The sequence below is a fragment of the Eutrigla gurnardus genome, assembly GCF_963514095.1.
Source record: "Eutrigla gurnardus genome assembly, chromosome: 10".
Taxonomy (NCBI): domain Eukaryota; kingdom Metazoa; phylum Chordata; class Actinopteri; order Perciformes; family Triglidae; genus Eutrigla; species Eutrigla gurnardus.
This window is the reverse complement of record NC_139924.1, coordinates 17,825,411-17,848,042: the sequence shown is the minus strand read 5'-3', so window position 1 is coordinate 17,848,042 and position 22,632 is coordinate 17,825,411. Positions and strand designations below refer to the sequence as shown.

At 40.9% G+C, this 22,632-nt stretch overlaps 6 protein-coding genes and 1 pseudogene across 8 annotated transcripts; 6 read left to right on the top strand and 1 right to left on the bottom strand.

Moving 5' to 3' along the window:
* Positions 1-229: 229 nt before the first annotated feature.
* Positions 230-1,015, top strand: LOC311019583 (complement C1q and tumor necrosis factor-related protein 9-like). Its single transcript, XM_084019123.1, has 3 exons — positions 230-297; positions 431-493; positions 593-1,015. The coding sequence occupies exons 1-3, from the start codon at positions 255-257 to the stop codon at positions 988-990; spliced, it is 504 nt and encodes a 167-aa protein (XP_083875249.1). The 5' UTR covers positions 230-254; the 3' UTR covers positions 991-1,015.
* A 2,862-nt stretch (positions 1,016-3,877) lies between these two features.
* Positions 3,878-5,161, top strand: LOC311019585 (complement C1q and tumor necrosis factor-related protein 9-like). The gene is made up of 2 exons (XM_084019125.1): positions 3,878-3,946; positions 4,728-5,161. The coding sequence occupies exons 1-2, from the start codon at positions 3,904-3,906 to the stop codon at positions 5,120-5,122; spliced, it is 438 nt and encodes a 145-aa protein (XP_083875251.1). The 5' UTR covers positions 3,878-3,903; the 3' UTR covers positions 5,123-5,161.
* Positions 5,162-5,353: 192 nt separating this feature from the next.
* polr2i (RNA polymerase II subunit I) lies at positions 5,354-7,429 on the top strand. The gene is made up of 6 exons (XM_084019453.1): positions 5,354-5,515; positions 5,694-5,748; positions 5,904-5,977; positions 6,175-6,249; positions 6,859-6,910; positions 7,105-7,429. Exons 1-6 carry the CDS (start codon positions 5,454-5,456, stop codon positions 7,165-7,167), a joined length of 381 nt encoding a protein of 126 aa, XP_083875579.1. The 5' UTR covers positions 5,354-5,453; the 3' UTR covers positions 7,168-7,429.
* Positions 7,430-7,903: 474 nt separating this feature from the next.
* Positions 7,904-10,110, top strand: pglyrp5 (peptidoglycan recognition protein 5). 2 transcript variants are annotated; one of them, XM_084020421.1, is made up of 5 exons: positions 8,404-8,503; positions 8,663-8,770; positions 8,871-9,066; positions 9,137-9,255; positions 9,438-10,110. In XM_084020421.1, exons 2-5 carry the CDS (start codon positions 8,758-8,760, stop codon positions 9,611-9,613), a joined length of 504 nt encoding a protein of 167 aa, XP_083876547.1. In that variant the 5' UTR covers positions 8,404-8,503; positions 8,663-8,757; the 3' UTR covers positions 9,614-10,110. The 2 variants fall into 2 exon arrangements, with proteins under 2 accessions (XP_083876546.1, XP_083876547.1); XM_084020420.1 differs by lacking the exons at positions 8,404-8,503; positions 8,663-8,770 and adding an exon at positions 7,904-7,976.
* Positions 8,087-8,486, bottom strand: LOC311020401 (fatty acid-binding protein, liver-type pseudogene; annotated as a pseudogene). The gene has a single exon. The product of its transcript is annotated as a fatty acid-binding protein, liver-type pseudogene (transcript).
* Positions 10,111-11,846: 1,736 nt separating the features above from the next.
* On the top strand, positions 11,847-13,784 carry foxg1c (forkhead box G1c; the record flags this gene model as incomplete). The annotated part of the gene is made up of 1 exon (XM_084019054.1): positions 11,847-13,784. One exon carries the CDS (start codon positions 11,847-11,849, stop codon positions 13,056-13,058), a length of 1,212 nt encoding a protein of 403 aa, XP_083875180.1. The 3' UTR covers positions 13,059-13,784.
* Positions 13,785-16,262: 2,478 nt separating this feature from the next.
* Positions 16,263-18,993, top strand: snrpd2 (small nuclear ribonucleoprotein D2 polypeptide). Its single transcript, XM_084019334.1, has 3 exons — positions 16,263-16,379; positions 17,138-17,317; positions 18,572-18,993. Coding segments are annotated over exons 1-3 (357 nt in total). The 5' UTR covers positions 16,263-16,377; the 3' UTR covers positions 18,747-18,993.
* The last annotated feature ends 3,639 nt before the right edge of the window (positions 18,994-22,632 follow it).

Genomic DNA, 22,632 nt, shown 5'->3' with positions numbered 1-22,632 from the left:
CATCCACAACTGTTGGTGTCCCAGCCCAACCTCACCTTTAAATGTATTTCTGTGTGCTATTGTATATTGATTTGTGAGAAATCACGTAAAAAGGGATTTTGAACAGTATCCACTCTGAAAGCACTTTTACAATATGCAAAAAGCTGAAATTACTCTGTATTATGCCAAAAAACAACAACAACAAACATGAATGTAGACATTGCAACTGATATATTATATCTTTTCGGCAGAAGTTCATCATTTCATCTTCGGTCATGGGGAGTATGTGCACTTGTAGGGACAGCGCTGGAGAAGCCGGTGATTATTTGATTATTATATGTAGAAAAAGCATATTCTAATCTATTCTGTGTTTATGTTATTCCACCTTTCATGTGAAAATCAGAGTGACAAGACGTATTGATCCTAAATGTCAATGTTTTTACTGTTTTAGCCAAACCTATTTCAGAAGAATCTAAAAAAGGAAGGATTCTTGTTCCTGACGTCCCACCACCAAGTAAGCCTCTGTTCATCTGAGGAAAATAACCCACACGTTGCTGCATATATCCGAGCAGGAATTCTAATAGCCAATCTGCGTTGTTGTCACCACTAACAGGGAGAGTAGTTGCCTTCACAGCCAAGCTGAACGTCGCTCACAGCACCCCCTACCACTCCGGTGTCCTGAAGCTCGTGGATGTGCTGCTCAACGAGGGCGATGCCTACAATCCCGACACGGGCGTCTTCACCTGCCCTCTGGAGGGACTGTACCACTTCACTGTGCACATGTCCGTGTGTGGACGGGCTCAGTGCGCCGTATACAAGAACGGAGAGAGTTTGGCTTCGTTGTATCACACCAGTCTCCCAAATGGATGTAGCCAAGTGGCCAGCATCAGCAGCGCAGTGCAGCTGTGTGAAGGGGACATGGTGTGGGTGAACCTGTGGGGTCACGGCCGACATGAGATCATCGCTACGGAAGATAACGACACTGTCTTTGTTGGGTTTTATTTAGGGTGATGGAAATGTGTTCGTTTATGTTGTGTGACTGCAAATGTATCAGAATTTATTGTGTAACTGATCAGTAACTGAATAAATTATGTTATAAAATTTGATTATATATTTTTAGTTTATTTTTGCACATTCAACTTCTAAATAATCTGTTTATAAAAAAATATTGTATATCACTCTGAATTTTATTGCAATTATCCATTTAACAATAGAGCAAATGTATGAAAATTGATCATTTCAGTTGTTTGGTTTAATTGTTGTGCTTTGGATCCTCTACAAATCAACGATCTCAATGCTTATGATGACAGAGAACCATCCATACATGTTCTTGCTTAGTTGCAAAGAGCATTTTTGAAATATTTGTTTTCTAAAAAAAAAAAAAAAAAGGATCCGGGCGGCCAGTTTGTGAGGCCATGGCTGTGTTTATTTTTCAATTCTGCTCTTAATCTCCCCTCTGGCTTAGGTTTAGTCACTAATTCTCACTTATCCTGCCACTTGCTGCAGCAGTGTTAAGGAAGATTAATAGCAATTTAAAGAAATGTGATCAAATGTGATCCATTTTAGATAAATCACAGTCAATAACAGCATATCTATTTGATATTCTGTTATACTGAGTTAAAAGGAATTTGAAGAATTTGACAAACAATGAGACTTGATCATAATTCAGTCATCTGAGTCTGGAACTAGAAATACAAAAACATCTATGTGTCTTCTTAATTATAGTCTCTTTGAACTCCATAGGTGGTGTAGGCTATAGGCTACCACACCTGCTCTGTCACTGTGTCAGGGTCTAAAAATGCAGCTTACCTCTAGAACTGGTATCTCGGCATAACCTTGTTGTAGCAATGTTGCATCAGCACGTGACGCTCTGTAAACCCAGAAAAAACAACAACCTCCCTTGTGTCTGAGCTGACTCTACCTGACTCTTCTCCCTGGCAACATCAGGTGGGTCTCTTTGTTGTATGTAGATATTTATTGTATTTGCATCAGAATTCATAATCAAATCTTATTAAAACGGATCGTGGTATTTTAGCTGATGAATTGTGGTACTGCAATTGATATTTTTGATCAACTTTGCCCTTTTTTAACAGAGTGTCCCGCCATCCTCGGTCTTCAGTCATGGCTTATGACAACTCTTCCTCACCTGGTAAAATGCTATTGGAAATGAATACGTGCTGTACTTTGCCTGTCAATCATGGTGTTAAAAAAGTTGCAATTTCATGGCTGTAAGGAAATCCTTTATTCTGAAAAGATTAAGAAGGGTAACGCAAACAAGTTTGAGTTTCTTTCATACTGTTTAACGTCTATGTCTATGTCTCAACCCACGTCAGGCAGACCTGTAGCCTTCACAGCCAAGCTGAACATCAATGACAGCTACCCAAAACCATCTGGAGTCCTGAAGTTTGCCACAGTGCTGCTCAACGAGGGAGGAGGCTACAGTCCTGACACGGGCGTCTTCACCTGCCCCGTGGATGGCTTCTATCACTTCATGGTGCACATCACCGTATATGGACGAGGACAATGTGCTCTATTCAAGAATGGAGAGAAAGTGGTCTCGCTCTATCACACCAATGAGCCAGATCATCTCAGTTATAACAGTAGTCAAGTGGCCGGTATAAGCAGCGTGGTCCGACTGTCAAAGAAAGACGAGGTCTGGATTCATTCATGGGGTCAGGATCGAAATGACATTTTTGCAACAGAGGATAATGACACTATCTTCACTGGATTTTATTTGCGGTAGAGCTGCCATCATTATCTGTTATGTTGCGTCCTTCCTCGTACAGTATCGTTATCATTTTAACAATGATGTTCTGAGTTCAAATGTCAAGTGCTGCTTGTCTGAATTAAAATAAAATATCAGGCGGGGATTAATAACTTTGTGAATTTGTCTCTATTTTAGCATTGTGTTGGTGCAATACTCTGCACATTGTGCTAATGTTTGCTTCTTTGTTTAGTTAGTTTGAATTGAATTATCAATTAGATTTCTGGTTTTCTGTGAAGTAGAAACTTCGGTGAGAAAAGGGGGCATATCAATAGCTGCTATCACCCCCAAACTCCACAGAGTAACATTGGAAAAAGACGAAAAGCTCTCACATGTGTACATCAGTAGTAACAAGGTGCAAAACAGACCTGAATGCAGCTTTTCTTTAAGTATGTGAGACATCCAGCTCTGCATCCACCGCAAGCAGCTCGTCAACAACAATTGGAAGAATCTGAAGCGACGGTGGTTTTGCTGCAGCAGGAATTTGCATTTTAAGTCTGGGTCATAACTAAAATGCTTGAGTTTATACAATGCAAATACACTGAATTTGCATTGTTATACATTGTTTACGATAAGCAAATAAGATGTGTTTCTGTACTCTTATTAGAGCTGTCCAGTGCTGCCCCGAGGCGTTCCCAGGCCAGACGTGTAATCTTTCCAGCGTGTTCTGGTCTGGGTCTTCCCTGGGGCCTCTTACCAGCTGTTCTGGAAAGTAAAATATCCTTTGTTTCCTTTTTAAAAAAAAGCTTTTAAGTTGAATGAACAGACTGCACCTGGAAAGCTGCTGAACAACTTCTGCTTCCCTGCTTGTGTCTATCTGCAGCACTTCCTTGTAAGACAGCAACAGGTAAGAAGCTCTTTGCTCCCTAGTCAGATTATTTTAACGTTTGCCTTGAAGTGTTAGTATCTGTTTGATTTATATGTCAGAGAAATGCAGTGAAATTCAGATGGGGAGAGTAAAATTACTGTAACTGTTGAGTTGACTTTCTAAAAAATGTTTTATGTATGAGATGTTGTTTATAACTACGGTTCACTTGTATCTAACAAGTCTACAAAAATGCAGCTTGTAGAAAGTAACGTTTATTGACATTGTGTTGTCGTCATCAAGGTGTTGTACTTGTTTTTCTTACAGGCGTGCACTATCTTCAGAAGTTTTAGTCATGGCTTACGAACCAGCCCGAGGAGACAACATTTCTCCGTCAGGTAAAAATAAAAGCATTCTACAATATTATTATTGTTGTTTTTGTCGTTTTTGTTATGGAGAGCCATAATACAAATATCTGCCAACACTTCATAGACCTACTTTTTAAATTGGAGAGTCAGGCAAACACTCTAATCATTGATGGCTTCATACATAAGCAGTGCAGTGCTGGGTGATATGTGCAGTGTTACTGAACATGGGTGAATAAATAAATATATTTTAAACACAATATATATATATTTATGTGACTGTACTTTTGGTGAGCACTAAGCTGTAATGTATGACCATGGGGGCTGTACAAAAATGATGAGGGAAGCAAGATGATACTGTAAGTAAAAAGGAAGGGTTGTGTAAATTTTATTTTTCTGAAGGAAGGATAACTTTTTTCAGGCAGATTTAAGAAGGATCTTTCAAGATAGCCCATCATGTCTCACTAGCAGCTTCCACATTGTATTTATACTTCACCTCAGAATTTCATTAAAGTAAAAAAAATGTTAATGTTAATATAAATAATGACTGGAATATCTACATCCTTTTGCATCCATGATTCTTTTCACTTATATTGTGGAATTAATTGATTGGTGTGGACGTGAAAATGATTATCCCACAACATATTTAAAGTGGAGCACACCACCTTAACTTCTTTAGTTCATTTTGCCAAACACAGGATAGAGCAATTGATTGCAGTCATGAATGCACAAGGTTTTCGGACTTGTGACATATACAGAATAGGTTTAGTTTTTGCCATATTGCTCTAAATATCATGATGTCCCCCCACTCTAGGCATTGTAGCTTTCACAGCCAAGCTGAACATCAACGACAGCTACCCCTGTCACTCTGGAGTCCTGAAGTTTGCCACAGTGCTGGTCAACGAGGGAGGAGGCTACAGTCCTAACACAGGCCTCTTCACCTGCCCGGTGGATGGCTTCTATCACTTTACTGTGCATGTGTCCGTGTACGGGCGTGGACAGTGTGCCATATTCAAAAATGGAGAGAAAGTAGTGTCTCTGTATCACACCTCTCTGCCTGAGAAGTGTAGCCAAGTGGCCAGTATGAGCAGTGTGATCAAACTGTCTGCCAAAGACGAGGTCTGTGTTAATATCTGTGGGCCTGGCAAAAACGACATATTTGCAACTGAGGATAACGACACTGTTTTTGCTGGGGTTCGTTTGGGTTAATGATATTAATTAGTATCAAAACATCAATGAAGTTCTGTAGTTTGGTACACAAATGTGAAATTCTTGATTCTTTATTGTTGAATTCAATGAAATGAACTTTATGTACCAATGATAATTAAAAAGAATTGCAAGACTCCCGCAAAGTGTTTTTCGGTCTTCCCCACACCTGGAGGCGCTGTCTCAGAAATGATCACACATTTGATAGTGCGCGCATGCGCAAACGGTCTGTTTTAAAACGAGCAAGAAGCGGCGGTGGAAGAATAAGTGGACGAAGTGAAGGAGCGTTGCATTTATTATTTGTCCGGTTTAGTTCCCACCTTTAGTTTTTCCAATGGATTTAGAAACTGGAGCATACGAACCGGGATTTGTTGGGATACGGTTTTGCCAAGAATGGTGAGTTTGTGACCGAATACAGGATGAACATAAGTTACGCTAGCTAGCTAGCTAACGTTAAGTTAAGTGCGAAATCTGAACGTAACGAAAGTTAACGTCCGCCTACGATGCGACTTGTTTTATTAAATAATTACAAAAATCTCGGGATCCCCCTAAACAATCCGACTTTGTTTTACAGTAACAACATGTTATACCCTAAAGAGGACAAGGAGAATCGTATCCTGCTGTATGCGGTAAGTAAAGCGATGGTAATGTTGATGTAGCATAGCTACGTAAGTTAACAGACATTACACTACCGTATGGTTTGTTGTGATACAGGAGAGCCTGAATATCCGCTGTATGCCTATCACACGTTGCTGAACGTGTTTTTATTTAACTCGATCCACAGTGCAGGAACTGTGACTACCAACAAGAGGCAGACAACAGCTGCATCTACGTCAACAAGATCACCCACGAGGTTGAGTGAGTAAAATAAACCACATACATTACCAAGATCGTAACTTGTTGGAAAGTGTACACATACGTCCAAGGAAAAAGGGAACAGATGGTTACGTTCTAACTACTAAAACATTACAATGCACATTTTATGTGTCAGTCACTTGATGACTCATTGTTAGTCATTGTAAGTCATCCAGCATCTTGCTTCTGTTTTTATCCAGTGAGTTGACGCAAATCATCGCTGATGTGTCTCAGGATCCAACACTACCGAGGACAGAGGACCATCCATGTCCCAAGTAAGTCTAACCATAATACGTTGACCTCACCCATTATCTCTGGAGACACTTATTTGTTCATTTGTTTTAATTGTAACATTATTGTGTTGTTAGTAGTTGTTGTTTTTTCACTGCATGAGGGCAAAAACTAAATTCCAAAAATCAATGCAACATGCCTGTGTAAACTTCCTTGTGTCTGATGTACTACCCAACAATCACCTAAAGTTCCACTCATACCTGAAACGGAGCAAACTTGGTTTCTCATCGGAATCCTCATTTACATCGCCTGCCAAACAAGCTGGATACTTTGTGGGAATTTAGCCCTTTTCGACCGGCCAGGTTCTGAGCATAATACTGTACCTTCATCAGCCACACATTTACTTCACCGCTTTTCCATCTTAAACTGGGCAAGTAGAGTACAACTACTTTCTGACCGTCCAAAGATTTAAATTGGCAAGGGGGTCTGGAACACAAGATTTCAACTATTTTTGTTCTTTTCTGTCAGACCCCCAGCTTATGTACCCATGGAGCATGCCAACATCCTTTCGGATTTGAATACTGATTGTTCAATGAGATGTGACTTTGAGCAGCTCTGTTTGTAGTAGCTTCTAACGCAGTGTTTCTTCCCAGATGTGGTCATAAGGAGGCCGTGTTCTTCCAGTCTCACAGTATGAAGGCTGAGGTAAGAATAGTTGTCAATGAAACACATGATGCACATGATGTTGTAGTCTTAATATTGTTTGTCTTGGAGGAATTTGTTTACTTGCTTTTTGTGGTCGGGGAGGAAACCCATTGTGCTGTTTTAGTTTTGTTTGGATTTTAAGAACCGAACCGAGGATGTAATATGTTACGTTTGTGTTCTGTTTCTCCCCACAGGATGCTATGAGACTGTACTACGTCTGCACAGCTCCTCACTGTGGACACAGATGGACAGAGTAAAGCTGCTGATAATGAAGAGGTCTAACATGTTCATCACTAGTGTTGCTGTTTACAAAAGGCTTCAGCTCATATAGAGTACTTTTTGGTACTCTTACTGCGCCGTTTGTTGTCAAAAAAGCAGAACTTCTGATTTTTGTAGACCCTACAATTATCTTTGTTTGGCGACTTTATTTGTCAAACACCATCTTGTGAATATAATGTATTAATAGTTTTTTTTAAATAGCAGTTGTCATTTTCAAATGTGTTTTGTTACATTAAAATAATCAGATGTTTCAAATGTCTCAGAGTATTTAATGAAGTGATTCGCGTTACCAGACCCACCCATGCTGTTGCATGGACACTTCATGGGCTTCGTCACTTTTCAGTCTGCTCCAACATATCTTGGTTGTACCACTTCTCGTTTCCTCCCCCTGTAAAAGCAAACACTTCTTGATCGTACAAATCAGATACTAATGATTTCCTCCCAAAACTCCCATGACTCTTCACATATGTTTTAAAGCAGTCGTGCCTCATTGGCGTTTAAGGAACTGCTACAATGTTCCTGTCTCTGAATTTATGACCGTGCAGATATGACTTCCTAACTTTTCAAACACTTATATATATTCCTAAAAAAAAAACATGTTTTGCAACTGTGGACTTTTAGTCAGCCAGCAACAGTTGGCCAGTATCGTGTGTATTCGTGTATCCACATAAAAAAACAAGGAAGGTGTACTTCCCATGACCACACCTCCTGAGGCAGGCTCCTTGATAAGGCAATTGAACACTCTGCTGCAGTCAAAGGCATCTGTACGGAGGTATGGCACAAAAAGGTATGAAAACAATGGCTTTACTCTGCAACTTTTGATGCTTATTACTATTTAAATTATGGCATAAGTCAACTTTTTTTATTTATTTTGTTGCCTTTTTAAACTTTTATTATCCCGAGTGCAGACGTTCACATGTGTTTACTTGTCCTCTTGTAGACAATGTTGCCAAGAGTCATAGTATTGACAATTGTGTTCCCATCCACCAGTTCTGTCACTGACTCTAACCCCCTTCATTGAGACCTTCAGCTTGCCACCATCACGCTGAACCACCGCCTTGCCCTTCTCCCCAGTGACTGTCTCCAGCTCTGTCTCCTGTCTGATACGGAAGGTATTGACAAGGACCTTTGAGCCAGTGGTGACCGTTACCTTGAAATTGTCACCATTCTCCTCAACTTCGGAGATGCTCTTGATGTCTTTGCCTTTCTGGATGAGTTCGTCAGGGAGACCAATGGCCTTCATGAAAGGCTCAAAGTTCTCCTGAGACTCGAGCTGGTACTTTCCAGAGAAAGACATGGTTGCAGACGGTTTAGGTAAGGGGCATTTATGACCGTGCAGCTACGACTTCCTCCTTTTTCATACCCATATACATATTCCTAAAAAAAAACATGTTTTGCAACTGTGGACTTTTAGTCAGCCAGCAACAGTTGGCCAGTAACGTGTGTGTTCATGTATCCACATAAAAAAACAAGGAAGGTGTACTTCCCATGACCACACCTCCTGAGGCAGGCTCCTTGATAAGCCAGTTGCACGGTCTGCTGCAGTCAAAGGCATCTGTACGGAGGTTATGGCACAAAAAGGTATGACAACAAATGGCTTTACGCTGCAACTTTTGATGCTTATTACAATTTAAATTATGGCGTAAGCCAACTTATTCATTTTGATCATGCTGTTGTTCAGTGAACATTGTTTCAAGGAAGCAGTGGGGAGCCGTTGCCTTTAAACAAAGGGAGGCTTTGAAAGGCCCTGCCCAGAGAGTTGTCGTACACCACACGGCCCTCCCAAGATGCAAAGACCAGAACGAGTGTATGCGCCGCCTTGTTGCCATTCAGAAAGCACATATGACTGAAAGAGGCTTCGATGACATCGGATACAAGTGAGTAGCTCTCAGTTTCTGCTGTTTTCAGTGCTATAGGACCATCAATCATACTTTCTACGTGTTCCAGTTTTCTGGTTGCAGAAGACGGTACGCTGTATGAAGGTCGAGGCTGGGGTGTGCCAGGGGCCCATGCCAAAGGCAACAATCATGACTCACTGGGGATTGCATTCATGGGCAATTTCAAAAGTAAGTGCACTTACTCACTTTTTGAATTGCGCAACAATGAGAGCATGTATGTGTGTGTGTGTGTGTGTGCATATGCAAAGAAACAAACAGGAGTTGTGTAAAAAGCTGCAGCTTCCTTATGCCTTAAGTATGCTGTTATGAATCCAGATATGATGATGATATAAAATGCTTTTTTATTACAGACGACACACCAAACGCAGAGGCAATTTCGTCAGTCAAACAGCTGCTGCAGTGTGGAGTTGGCCAGGGTTTTTTAAGCCCAACATTTGCTCTGTTTGGGCACAGAGATCTGGGAGACACCGAATGTCCAGGAGGAAACCTGTATGCCGCGCTACCACAGCTGAGGGGCGCCCTGTGAAGCTCACCGCAGATCATGATGGACTTTACGGTCAAATTTATTTCTTAGCTTTAATTTTGCACACACCATCATCTGCTCTTTGTTTATCCCAGATGTGGAATAAACAGGGTGTCGGGATGAAAACGAACCTTTCTATTTTAAACCTTTATCATGGCTGCCCTTTGAACTAAGAGAAGGTTTGTGTACTGCAGGTTTCAGAGACGTCCTCTTACAGCAGAGGGAGCCATCGCCATGGCTTGGGACAGGTGCATAAATGCCTGCAAGTCAATGCACTTTAATTCACTTGGGGGAAAATTGTCACAGTTGCTCTTACTTTTTCATTTGAGTTCATTTTGACATGCTACTAGTTATATAAATGCAATATTAATATGGCGGGTAATGCATTTTACTTATGAATACTTTGCTTGTTATTTAACCATCACGGTATAAGCATTGATTTGACCTGTTCTGATGTTATGCTACAAGTCTTTTGAAATTAAATACCACGTTATCAGCAATATGATTATTTGGTATTGTTTTACTACATTGTGAGGAAGTACATTTTTGCTCACCCTCAAGGGTCACGGTTAGCCAGGGTGGCCTGCGGATTGGGTTTCACCATCTGGGGGTCACACAAGTTCTCTGAACACTATAATACACTATATATATATATATATATATATATATATATATATATATATATATATATATATATATATATATGTATGTATGTAGGCCTAACAAATTTCTCTTTAGGGTGCCACTGCAAAAATTGCAACACAGGACATGAAATTGAATATTTAACAGAGGAAAAAGCACCAAGGGGGATTACAAGTGTTGAGACAACAATGTGTGCTTTCTGCAGAGCATGAAACATTCCCAACAAGTGCTCACTTGTGCAGCGCAGGGATTATGGAGGAAGGCCCCTATCAAATGGAACAAGAGAAGGTGTAATGGTCACAGATGATCTGTGCAGTTCCGGTTGTCATGTCTGATGTCTGGCATATGAACTGTTATACTCTCAGCATAACAGCTGATTTGATTATATCGTCTTACATTCCTTTAATTGGCTTGATAGTTGTGATATATGGCAATTTTTAGGCACATAAGGCACGGAGGCCACTCAGTAGTTGTACTCTTACCAAACAATAATTAGATGTCAGATGCCATTTATTCTTTAATATTCACTTCATGGATTGCTTTCATATGAGAAATCAGGAAAAGCTAGCCATCTGTGTTTTGTTGGGTTTCTTTTAATTTACCAGAAAGGCTAAGAAGTCCCTGTTATGCCACCTTTTAGAGCCCGTCCTGCTTTGATCGTACATTTTTGGTCAAATGAATGAAACGCCGGTTTTGGACTATTCTCTTAATTTCAGCATCAGGACAGATGTGACTGCACTGACTTTTCATCCCTTTTTGTCTTTGGGGTTTGGGGGAGAAAAGACATGACGACACTGAGCGTCCACGCTGCAGGATGTGTGGGGGTGAAAAAAACATCAACATGAAACCGTGGCTTGATGAGCTATTCACTTGCAGTCTAGTGCCATGGCAAAACATAATTGTGTAATCAGCTTGCCTTATTTCCATTTTTTTTTTTACCCACCATGCATCTGTTCATGTCTGTATTACTCTGTTTGTTTATACCTATTACCGACAAGGTCGTTTTCACCTACTTCTTAGTTGGCCAAATGGTGCCGTCAACAGCGCTGAGAGAGACAGAGAGACACAAAGAGAGACAGAGAGAGGGTTGAGTTTCATGAGTCACGGAAGTGTTCTGATTGAACCCGGGAGTTCACCCACCAGTCAGACAGACTGACTGCATTTCAGCGTCTCCTCGCAAACTCAGTTTTTGAGTTTACCTTCGATGTTTTTTGTTTACATTTTGACTAAAAGTCTGCCAATAAAACATTAAGGCGCTTTTTGTTATTTATGTATGTTGTTCATAAAAGATATATATATATAGGCCTATATATATATACATATATATTGCTTTGATTTTATAAGTGAGTAACTTCTATAATGAGGACCGCCCCATATGTCCCACTTAGGTCCAGCTTCAAAGTAACACCGCAGTACTTTTTTGTGGGTAACGAATACTGAGCCGCGGTGATCATGCGCATTTGTTGTCACGCTGTCTGGCCAGCGCGTCTTTGGCTCTTTACCACTTTGAATCAGCGCGGCTTCGGGGCTGCAGTGACGCGCTGCGCTCTCATCAACGAGCTTTTTTTTTAGTTCTGACTTCAACCTTTTGGAGATGGAGGACTTAAACACTTCGGACCGATTCCTCCACAAGTCCTCATTCAGCATCAGCAGCCTGTTGTTGAGACGCGACGGGGTGATGGGTGACCGGGACTTTCCTTCTCCGCCCCAGAAACTGCGCTCCTCACACCCTGATGAATCCGGCCGAGAGGACAACTTTGACAGTGAAAAGAACTGCGAAGCCCAGCGCAGCAAAGCAGAACCCAAACCGGCGACTACGTCTGGGAAACGTGCAGGAAATAAAGGAGAGTCAAAGAAAAGCGGCGGAGCAGAAGAAAGCATCAAACCTGAAAAACCCCCTTTCAGTTATAACGCGCTCATCATGATGGCGATCCGCCAGAGCCCGGAACGGCGGCTCACACTCAACGGCATCTATGAGTTCATCATGCACAACTTTCCCTACTACCGACAGAACAGACAAGGGTGGCAGAATTCAATCAGACACAACTTGAGTCTGAACAAGTGTTTCGTCAAAGTGCCGCGCCACTATGACGACCCGGGGAAAGGCAACTACTGGATGCTGGACCCCTGCAGCGAGGACGTCTTCATAGGTGGCACAACGGGGAAACTCCGGCGCCGGGCCGCCGCTGGCTCCAGGACCAAAGTGGCGCTAAAAAGGGGGGGAGGTCGCCTGATGTCCTCCAGCACTGCGACCAGCGTGACCTTGGCCGCAGCAGGTTCGTTTTACTGGCCGGTGCCGCCGTTTCTGCCTCTCCAAACACCAGTGCGCGCCCACCTCGGCGCGGGGACTTACCTGAGTGGTCGCCCACGCTTCCCAAACCACTCCACATCGGTGGTCTCGCAGCGGTCCCGGTTGAGTGCAACAAGTGCCGCGGACGCCGAGCGGTTCGTGCAGACGCGCCAAGAGATGTCTTACATCGGTCTCTGCTCGCAGTCCCGCCGCCATCAGATTGGCACCGCCTGCGCCGCTTTCTCCACAGCCATCCCTGCGTGCACCCTGCCGCTGTCGGATCCCTACTCTTTTAACATGATCTCCGGACAGGCCAGCTACTTTTACTCTCACCCGTTACCATGTGGCGCAACGTTTAGTCCGTGCCAAGAGGAGTGCCCCGCGTCGGAGACGTCTCCGGGACGATATTTGTCCAAGAACGGCCACTCAGACCTCGGGGGGTTCTGTAATGACTTTCCAATTAACTGCCCGCAAGTCAGTTCAAGCCCTCTGTCGTCTTGGAATATAGAAAAATAGAGCAACAGTCATAGATATATCGAAGATTTAAAACATGAGTGTAGAAATAAGGTGAACAGCAAATAAAAGGCCAGAGCATCCTAAAAATAGTAGCCTGTCCGCAGATTGGAATTTCTTGAGTTTATGAAAAGCCTAGTTTATGAAAAATACTCCAATATTTCCCCAATAATGTCTTTGTATTACAGTTAAATATAAAGATTTAAATTGGACACGTGTTGTTGTCAGATTAAGAACATTTTTTAAAAATGTAATGTATTGCCACTGTTAAATTAATCTTTATGGAGCTGTCCAAAATGTCCAAATATGATTTTGTACTTGACAGTATAGAATTTGAAGTGATGTCAGTTTGAGAATGAATGTCATCCTCTGGTTTTGTCTAAACGTCATTTTAAAAAACGAAAATAAATGAAAAACGAAATTATAATGCAGCCTGGAGTTATTAGTTTATTTGCCAGCATGTTGACGAGACCGTTAAATGCTGCGGAGGCTCTGATGTGAGCGACCTTCAGCTAACTTATTAAAAAGAATGTAATTAAATATGTAGTCAGGTGGACTCGATGTATAATATAGAAAAGTAAACAGTGACTGGAAAAGTATACATTTTTAAATGTGCTGCATTTGTTGTCTTCGACTTCGTTAATGTTGCAACAACAACAAAAATATGACATTGCTGTTTTAATTAGCCTACATGTAATTAAACCATAAATAATGCATCTCTAAGTGTATTTTTCTTTTCACCTCATTAAAACCTTCTGTTGTTGATCGCTCTTATTTGTGCTATTAAATGTTTCACTCTGGAGAATTGAGCCCACACAAGGACGGTAAATAGATGCTGGTTCAATTAGGCTATTCAAAAGGAATCGCGGAGTGGAGGCCTCTTTATGGACATGCTGTCTCTTTTCTTTCTTTCTTTTTTTTTTGTCTTTTTAAGATCAGAATTGTGCACCCGAAGCTTTCTTGACGAGACATCGTGTTACAACAGTGCGCAGACTGTGAGGAAACTTCAGCAGGTAGACACAGCGCCGCCGCACCCACCACGCGCATCACGCGCTGTGCAGGCCACCAAGTGCTGAGGGGGCACCAAAAATATTATGAAAAATCATCACTGTCATTAAAATGATCATGCCGATATTATGTCATTATAGAAATTTTGGGCACATTTTAGGCATGTTTATCACAAAACAGGGTCAGGGCGCACAGCAGTAGACATAATGCATTTATCATAAAGGAATTATGCTTAGGGCACCAAAAATGGCTAGCAGCGCAGACATGACATTTCCAGTCCCGCCGATCTTAATGATCTGTCTCGAAGTCCCTGTTCAACTCGCCCTCTTTTCACCCGGAGATAGAGATTTCAAACAAACGAGTCTTTATACCAAAAACGCCCCTCATCCGTCACCTTCACGAGCCCGCGCCACGTTCACGGACGCGCGTAGTTAAAGCAGGTTGAGCTGGATCGGGTAACTTCCCTGTTGGCAAACTCGCAGTCTAGATGCGGAGATTACAATAATATTTCCATTACCTGCGTGAGTAATTGTGGTCGCAGAAAGCAGAGGACGGAGGTGCGAATCAACAGGTTTATGATGCAAAGTAAAGTTTAATGCCCCGGGGCAGGAGTATAAATTCTGATGCTGATATCTGATGTTGACTGTGAAACCATGTCACCAAAATCAATGTTTTAGGATTATACAAAACATGTAGGCTACAGAGTTGTGTACATTTTTGATGAAAGATGGGAAGTGTATTTATTTTCTTTTTTATCATTATTATTATTGGAATCAATCACTGATATTTGAATCAATTATTCTCTTGTTAGATGAACTGTAAACAAATAAAAAATAATAAGTCATATTCTGAAAGAAAAAAGAAGCCTTTCCTGTGAGTCATGTGTAGGGAACGTTTCTCTATTTATTTTCCCCATCAAAATCAGATTGTAGGACTAATGTCAGTCTCGTGAATCAGAATTTATATGAAGACCTGCCTATTACTTCTCCACAGAATGCATTAGCTTCACTATTCACATCACAAACAAAAGAACAGTGGAATGTGTCAACATGCACCTGTAAAATATTTAGCTCAGCTATAGTTGAGCACATTATTCTGTTGTTTCAGAGTCATACAAGTATTCTCTGCTTTACCACCTGTTGTAGGCTAATGGTTGTGTTTAATTTCTGCTCTCCTACTTTGGCCAACTGCAAAAAGATTACTGCAGTTCCATCAGGCTGTTGCTACACTGAGCTCACTTTACAGACCCACTCCTCCTCCACAGGTTAAGACGTGAGGGTCTTGGCCAAGCAAGGTGTGCGCCTCCTTAAGATATAGTTCAGCTCTGGAAATCGATCCCACATGCTCAGCCCTCTCAGCAGCACACAGGCTGCTATTATCTGCAGCAAGTAGCTTCCACAGGTAGATCTGCCACCCTGAAATAAGGTGGGTGGGTTGTGCACAACCGAGGCGTCTGTATGTCTCTTGCCAGAAAGCCAATCTCTCAAGCCGTCCCCCTCTCTCTCACACACACACTTTTTCCTGGTTCCTGTGGTGTTAAAGAGCAAAACAAAGACTTATCTGTTTGTCTGTGGTATCACTTTGTCAGCTCATCTCTTTTCTTTTAACAATAAAGGCCCTTTATGGTTAATGTGTTGCATATGATACGTCTTATCACCAGCTGCAGCGGTGGAATAGGTCTGTTCAGAACATTTTTAGTGACAGTAGCAGTGAAAAAACTACTCCTTTGCATAAGTAAATAAGAATGTACCTATCCTTCATTCTCCTCAATTATTTTTAATTAATAACATGTTTGACTAATATCTGATGTGGCCTCATTAACAGCTTTAGATGAAGACATAAAACAATGTGCCTTATCAGTTACAGACTGTCCTAAAGAAAACTCATATTAGCCCACCCCTAAAGCAGTATTATCGTGTTGTAATAGTTATTAACTGATGCATTACAAATATGAAGAATGAGCTCTAGCATTTATACTGTATTTTACATGGACACAAATTGTCAAATACTTGTAGTGGGGTTAAATTATTTAAAGAACTTGCCTATGAAATTTAGGTCTGACGTTTAATGTGTAATAAAATGCAAATACTAAGAGTTCAAGAGCCCCAAATTGCACAACAAGACAGTGTTGTCATTGCTTAATATACATTTTCACGGAATCATAGTAACCCGGAAGATATCACGAAAATTTGAAGCGCGTACTGGTTGACCCGGAAGTAGTTCGATCCACGCGAGTTAGCTACAATCGTTGCGGATACGGAGGGAAGAGGAGAAGAGCAGGATACGATCTCATACGACTTATACATCAGCAAACATGTGAGTACTTATCTAAATCAACCGGTCTTTGTGAGACTGGTCGTTTTTACGCTCGCAGCAGCCAGAAGCTAACAGTTGCAATGCTAACACGATTAGCATTTTAGGCAGTCAGCGATAGGAGCTAAGGCCGGTTAGCCGGAGTCGATAAACCCTTTGTATGCCTTTCCGAAGCGCTATATATTCTAGCCCAGCTAGGCTGCTGTTACAATGTACAAATAAAACACGCAACAACACCTCGTATGAATGCTGTGGTTCAACATTGAAAAGTTAGGGGTCAGAAGTCGCACAATAGATCGATGCCACTAGCTTGATAGCCAAATGCTAACATCGAGCAGGAACGTTGCTGTGTGTGAGCATGGGTCGTCTTGCGTGTGATACGTTCATTTGTAAGAATGTAACTTAATCAATTGTTATATATGGTGACGTTAATCGTCTTGCTTTTTATGCTAGAGCCACGCCGTTAGCTGCCAGTCTTTAAACCACGTGAATGAACTACTTTTTACGTTAAATAACGTCACCCACCGCCTTTTTCTGTAAGCAGACACACAACCAATTAGACAAGGGGGGAAGAAGATGGGTAACAAGTATATTCAGAAACATAAAAAACATATCAGAAGATTAGAGACTGAGAAGGTGTGGGCGGAAGGATTGGTGTATTAAAGTCTAATATATTACAATATACAGCTGTTTGGTGTTATATTAGACCGAAACTGACAACATTCCTACTGCAATAATGCCCCATTTTTAATCGTTTTCAGGAGTCTGTTAACAAAGCCCAAGTCAGAAATGAGCCCCGAGGAGCTCCAGAAACGAGAGGAAGAGGAGTTCAACACTGGCCCTCTGTCTGTGCTCACCCAGTCTGTCAAGAACAACACGCAGGTCCTCATTAATTGTCGCAACAACAAGAAGCTGCTTGGAAGAGTCAAGGCTTTTGACAGGTACTGGTCACTGGCTTGTTGCATAACATGTTTGAATGTAGGATATGTGATTGATACTTGATTATATCAGGTATTTATGTAATATTCCACTTTTTTCCTACATACACTGAGTTTAAAGCAAATGTATTTAATAAATATAGGATAATAGTATTAAAAAAACCTATAGTGGGAGTAAAGAAAAGGCATCACGGTTTTTATCGGAACATATTAATTATCTTTGTATAAAAACGGACAATTATCACATGATGATAATGTTGGAACAGTTACAACTGTACATTTTTAATTGTTTTAATTCAATCCAATCCATATATCACTGAGCTTCATGCAAAAATATTTTGATATTGAGAGTGTTGAAGTGGGATTCCCCAGCCTCTCTTAACCGGATAAACGTCATAAATTGCCTGATGAATGCAACTTTTCAGGAGTAGCACACAAGAGTTGTTTATTTGCATGTTTGATGCCCATTAAACTTGCCAGAGAACACTTGTAGGGTTGCACAATAACATATTTATTATAAGAGCACAAACCTTTAATTTAAACAATTACTAAATCTATTAAATAACAATGCCTCCTCTATTCTAACGACAGTTCCCTTTCAAAAGTGTGTCTGCATCAATATCGCAGCATTGTGTTCTGTTTAACATTATCTTATTTTTAATATCACAATCCAAATCATTTTCATACCACTAACTAGCCTTATGGAGTCCAGAGCAACATTTTGTTGAGGCGACATATAGAGAACAGAGATGCGGGGCGTCAGATCCATTGAAAAAAGTGCCTCTCCGTGTTTGGGCAAGATTCATTCACACATTTGCTACCAAATATTAAAAAGGATACTCACAGTTTCTGGTCCTGCTGTAGGAAGTCCGCAGGCAAAAACACGAAAAATGTATCAGTCAGTCATGGGAAAAAAAATGCTTAATGATGCAGCTGCCAACAAAGTGTAATTAGAGTCGTCTGACATGAAGTAAGACACTAAAACATCTTCTATTAAGTCGCTGTGCCAATTTATGGACAAAAAATCATAAAAACATCTCGGTAAATTGGCATTTTAAGGATAATTATCTGGTGACAGAATATTAATTTTCCAGTAGTTTATCTGAATAATGTATTGTATTTGTTAATTTAAGTCAAATATTTAAATTCCAAATTCATCCAGATAAAGCTATAAAAAAATTGCATGTTGCCCTTTTTCCCCCTTTCAAAATCTATATTACTGTGTTTCTGTGTTTTACGTCCTCGCTGTGATTTCAGGCACTGCAACATGGTCTTGGAGAATGTGAAGGAGATGTGGACAGAAGTTCCCAAGAGCGGGAAGGGAAAGAAGAAGTCGAAGCCAGTGAATAAAGATCGCTACATTTCTAAAATGTTCCTCAGAGGGGACTCTGTCATCATCGTGCTGAGAAATCCTCTGATCACAGGAAAATGAACTCTTTATAGGCGTCCCGTTGAATCGGTCAGAACCGGCCTTTTTCTTTCCCTTTTTTTGTCTTTCTTTTGTTGAATAATTTGGAGGCAGTCGTTGGGTTACTGTAGTCGCTATTTGGTAAGATACACAATGTCATGATGATGTCTGATTTTTGGAGAGCCGTTTAGTCAGAAGAATACCTGGTTTTGCGTTGACAACAGTCCTCTGTATTTTTCATTTTAATAATAAAAGTGATGAATAAATTCAAGTGTTGCAAACGTTTTTTCTTGCTTTAAGCTTCCAATATTCTCCTGGTTTGAAATATTTAAGACTGATATATAGTTTATTAATACTCTCACACATATCGTTACTGAATCTTTGGAGATTATATTATGCCAGGAGTGTGTTTCCATTCTTCTAACCTAAAACAAATTATTTTGTCCGTTTTGTTTCATCCAATCTATTGTAGAAAGCCTCTGCAAAAAGTTATTTTATTTGTGTATCCTTGTCATCCTCCTCCTGTCCTCCTCCCGCTGTCCCCCCTTTCACTCTCCCCTGACAGCATCTTCGGTGTCTGGCTTGATTTCAGTCAGCAGCGCTCAATATGCGACAAACTGCCGTTTAAAGGCCCGCTGCATTATTGATGAGACCAGATGTGCTGACTGTCACTTCACACCCTCACCTCGCTCCCATTTCAGGCCGTTCCCCTCTGCCGCTCATCCCCTCCTGACCACTTTGTTAATTGTCTTAATAGCTTAACAGCTAGTCTCGCCTTACTTCTCTCTAACAGTTGGCACCTAACTTCTCGCTCTTCGGCGCTCTCAAATTTAGTGGTCAAGCCTACAGGATTTTCAATCCGAGTATGTTTGTTTTAAAAGCTTGTCCGTGTATTTTACCGTTTTTGGGAGAGCCAGATGGCATTGATTTCTGAATCCGCTTTAGTTCAGCTACAGGCCTTATAACCTGAGCATATATAATGTTTGTGTCTAAAACCATCTTATATTCCACTTACAGTATTCTGTTTTCCTAATATATTTATGTTCAAAGACATTACTCCTCTCACCTTTGACCTTGTCTGCCTAAGGCCAGCACCTGTGGTGATCTGGACGAGGCCTTGCTGATTTACGGCTCTCAGGTGAAGCCTGCTGGCTCATAACGAGGCCTGATCCACCACAAGAATCCACCTGAACGCTGAACTTCAAATGCATTGAACTTTTATGACTCTTCGAATGTAACAGTATCTATTGAGCCCCTGCTTCAGGCAAATCTTGACTTGTACCAAACGTTTGAGGAGATTGTGTTGCAGCGGCCGGAAAGCTGAAAAGATTCTTTTCAAGGCCCCAGGAAACGCAGCATGCGTAGTGCCTTGTGGCCACCAGGAGGCCCCCAGATGAGTTGGATGCTTGCTTCTTTTAAAGTTCAAATATCAAGGTAATTTTGAATCACTCCTGTTGTACATGTGCATTTGTGTAATATGCTGCACAGACGTTTTCTAGGTTTATCTAATGAGATGACTAATTATGAGAAAAGATCCAAACAAAAGCAGTGTATGAAAGGATGCAGTTGAATGAGGAAAACGGGTCAAACTTATAGAACATACCCTGTTATTTTTTTTGTATGTGTGTGTGTGGTGAAAACATGTACTTTTCCCTCTTTGCATCTAAATGTGTAGGGCTGCAGTAGAAACACATAGCTGCTCTATATGATATCAGTGTTAGCCGAGGATAGAAGCTATCAGGCAAGTGTTCTTTTAAATAAACTCCTGGTGTACTTACAAACTTTCAAATGCCTGGTTTTGTGAGTACAGACCCTATGTGTACTACTGCAGAAGTTTGGTAACATTCCATGCAATATTAGTGGGGTAATTTACGAGATATACAAGATGTACCATCGCGCCAGTACTAAGCCATTCGGCTGACAGCCCTATCTTGACCAATGTTGACCATCGCTAAAAATGCTTCCAAGTGTTTGGCTGGATGTCATGGTGGAAATTACTCAGAACCATCACTTTAAATGACTTTCAGCCCCAAATCATCAGTTAAAGTCTCATCATTTATAGTATTTTTTAATAGTTAGTAAATAGCTGCAGACCTGTGGACTCTGGCTGGTACCTCAGATGCACTTTAATTAATAAGAAAAAGATGTATATGATAGTAGGGAATTTAATTTAGATTGGGGTGTAGCTGCAGCAGCCTGGTTTCCAGGAAACTCATTTACATGGTCACTATTTTAATATCGACAAAAAGTCGTCAATTGAACTAAACTGGAATAATTTACTCCAACCTTAATTTATAACAATAAACTGAAAAGGGTGAAGCACCACTTTAATAGCAATTAACATGAACATACAAAGGAGGAAGAGGAGCTCAAGATGCTCCCCGACCTGCATGTTAGTGTTGCACTCGAGCTGAAGTTTGGTCACTTTATTTTGTAATGATATAAGGCAGAGTTTAGCTGGACTCTATTTATGAAAAGTGATCCGTTTACAGCTATAAGAAAAATGTTTGGTGAGGTGTATCGAGCGGATTTGTAGATGCCCACAGAAATGCTGTAGAGGGCCTCAAAAAACCTTATTCTAACCACGAACATTAGTTTTAAGGATCACAAAGGGTCACAAGCAACATTAGGACGGCTCCACTTTTAGGTTATTTAATTTAAGTAAAGTGAATTTATCTGGGGGCTATCTTTGAATGACGCTGCAGCATCCTGGGACCAAAGCACTGTCAAATAGCTGGTGGGTCTATTTGGAGATGCCTGAGATAAAAACACCGTTGGGGACCTTTGTTGGGCATCACTGTGCGCACGTTTCTCATGTTACTTAACTCATCTCAAAGACGCTTCAAGAAGTCTCTTTCCCTCTCGATTTTTTTTTTTTTTTGTGGGGGGGCGATCCGTGAGCAGGAAGGCAGATGTTTTATTCAGTAGGTAAGCGATAAGAGGGGGGAAGTGTGATTATGATAGCGATCGGCTATGCATCGATACTCGAGCCTCCGGGCAACGCGACACCTTGCAGCGCATCGATCGGGCCCCGGTAACCGGAGCTGCCGCCGCAGTTTGTTTTCAAGCAGAGCCACGGCCCGGGTGTCAGAGCCGGCAAGGCCAGGTGGGGAGGAGGAGGAGGCGGAGGAGGAGGAGGAGGGTACCAGCTCTGTAAACACCGCCTTCACTCATCTCTCACTAAGTGTGAATGACAGTAACGGTAAGGACACAGTCAGTGACATCCCAAACAAGAGGGATCAGGTGCATATTTACAAACAAGTGGGGCTAAAGTAGCAGGACTTTAAAATTACAAGTTCTCTTTTTATATATAACAGTTTTGCCTCCACAATAATCCATTCAATAGCTTTAACATATTTGTCTGTGGTGGTTTTCCTGGATCAGGATTGTATCCACAGTTAAGAAGCTAAATCCAATTGACTAATTCATGAATTAACTAAGAGATTTTGAGAAACTAAACAAAAAATTACATATATAAATATATATTTTCATTTATAACTATTTTCCAAAAACTGTTCCACATTTATTTCTAATTAAGGAGATTATCGCTGAATCAAAATGTTGAGCTTGACAGTTCATTGGTTTTGCCTAAAACTGTAGTAAACATTTTCATTAAACGTTGTTGCCTTAAATAATTCAAAATATGTAATATGAACTTGAATAATATGAATGCATTTAATTCCATGCAAACCCCCAAACATTAGGGAGGATGTGACCTGTGTGCAGCCAAAACATAATGCACAGATTTGATTGTCATTTTTTCCATATTCAAATAATATCAAAACTGTCCACTATTTTGGCTTTACACTTTGTTATAAATAGGCTACGTCTGAAATGCATAAAGGATCATGGATTATGGATGCTAAAACAAAAATGCAGCTGTTATTTTAATACACAATGGGAAAATATA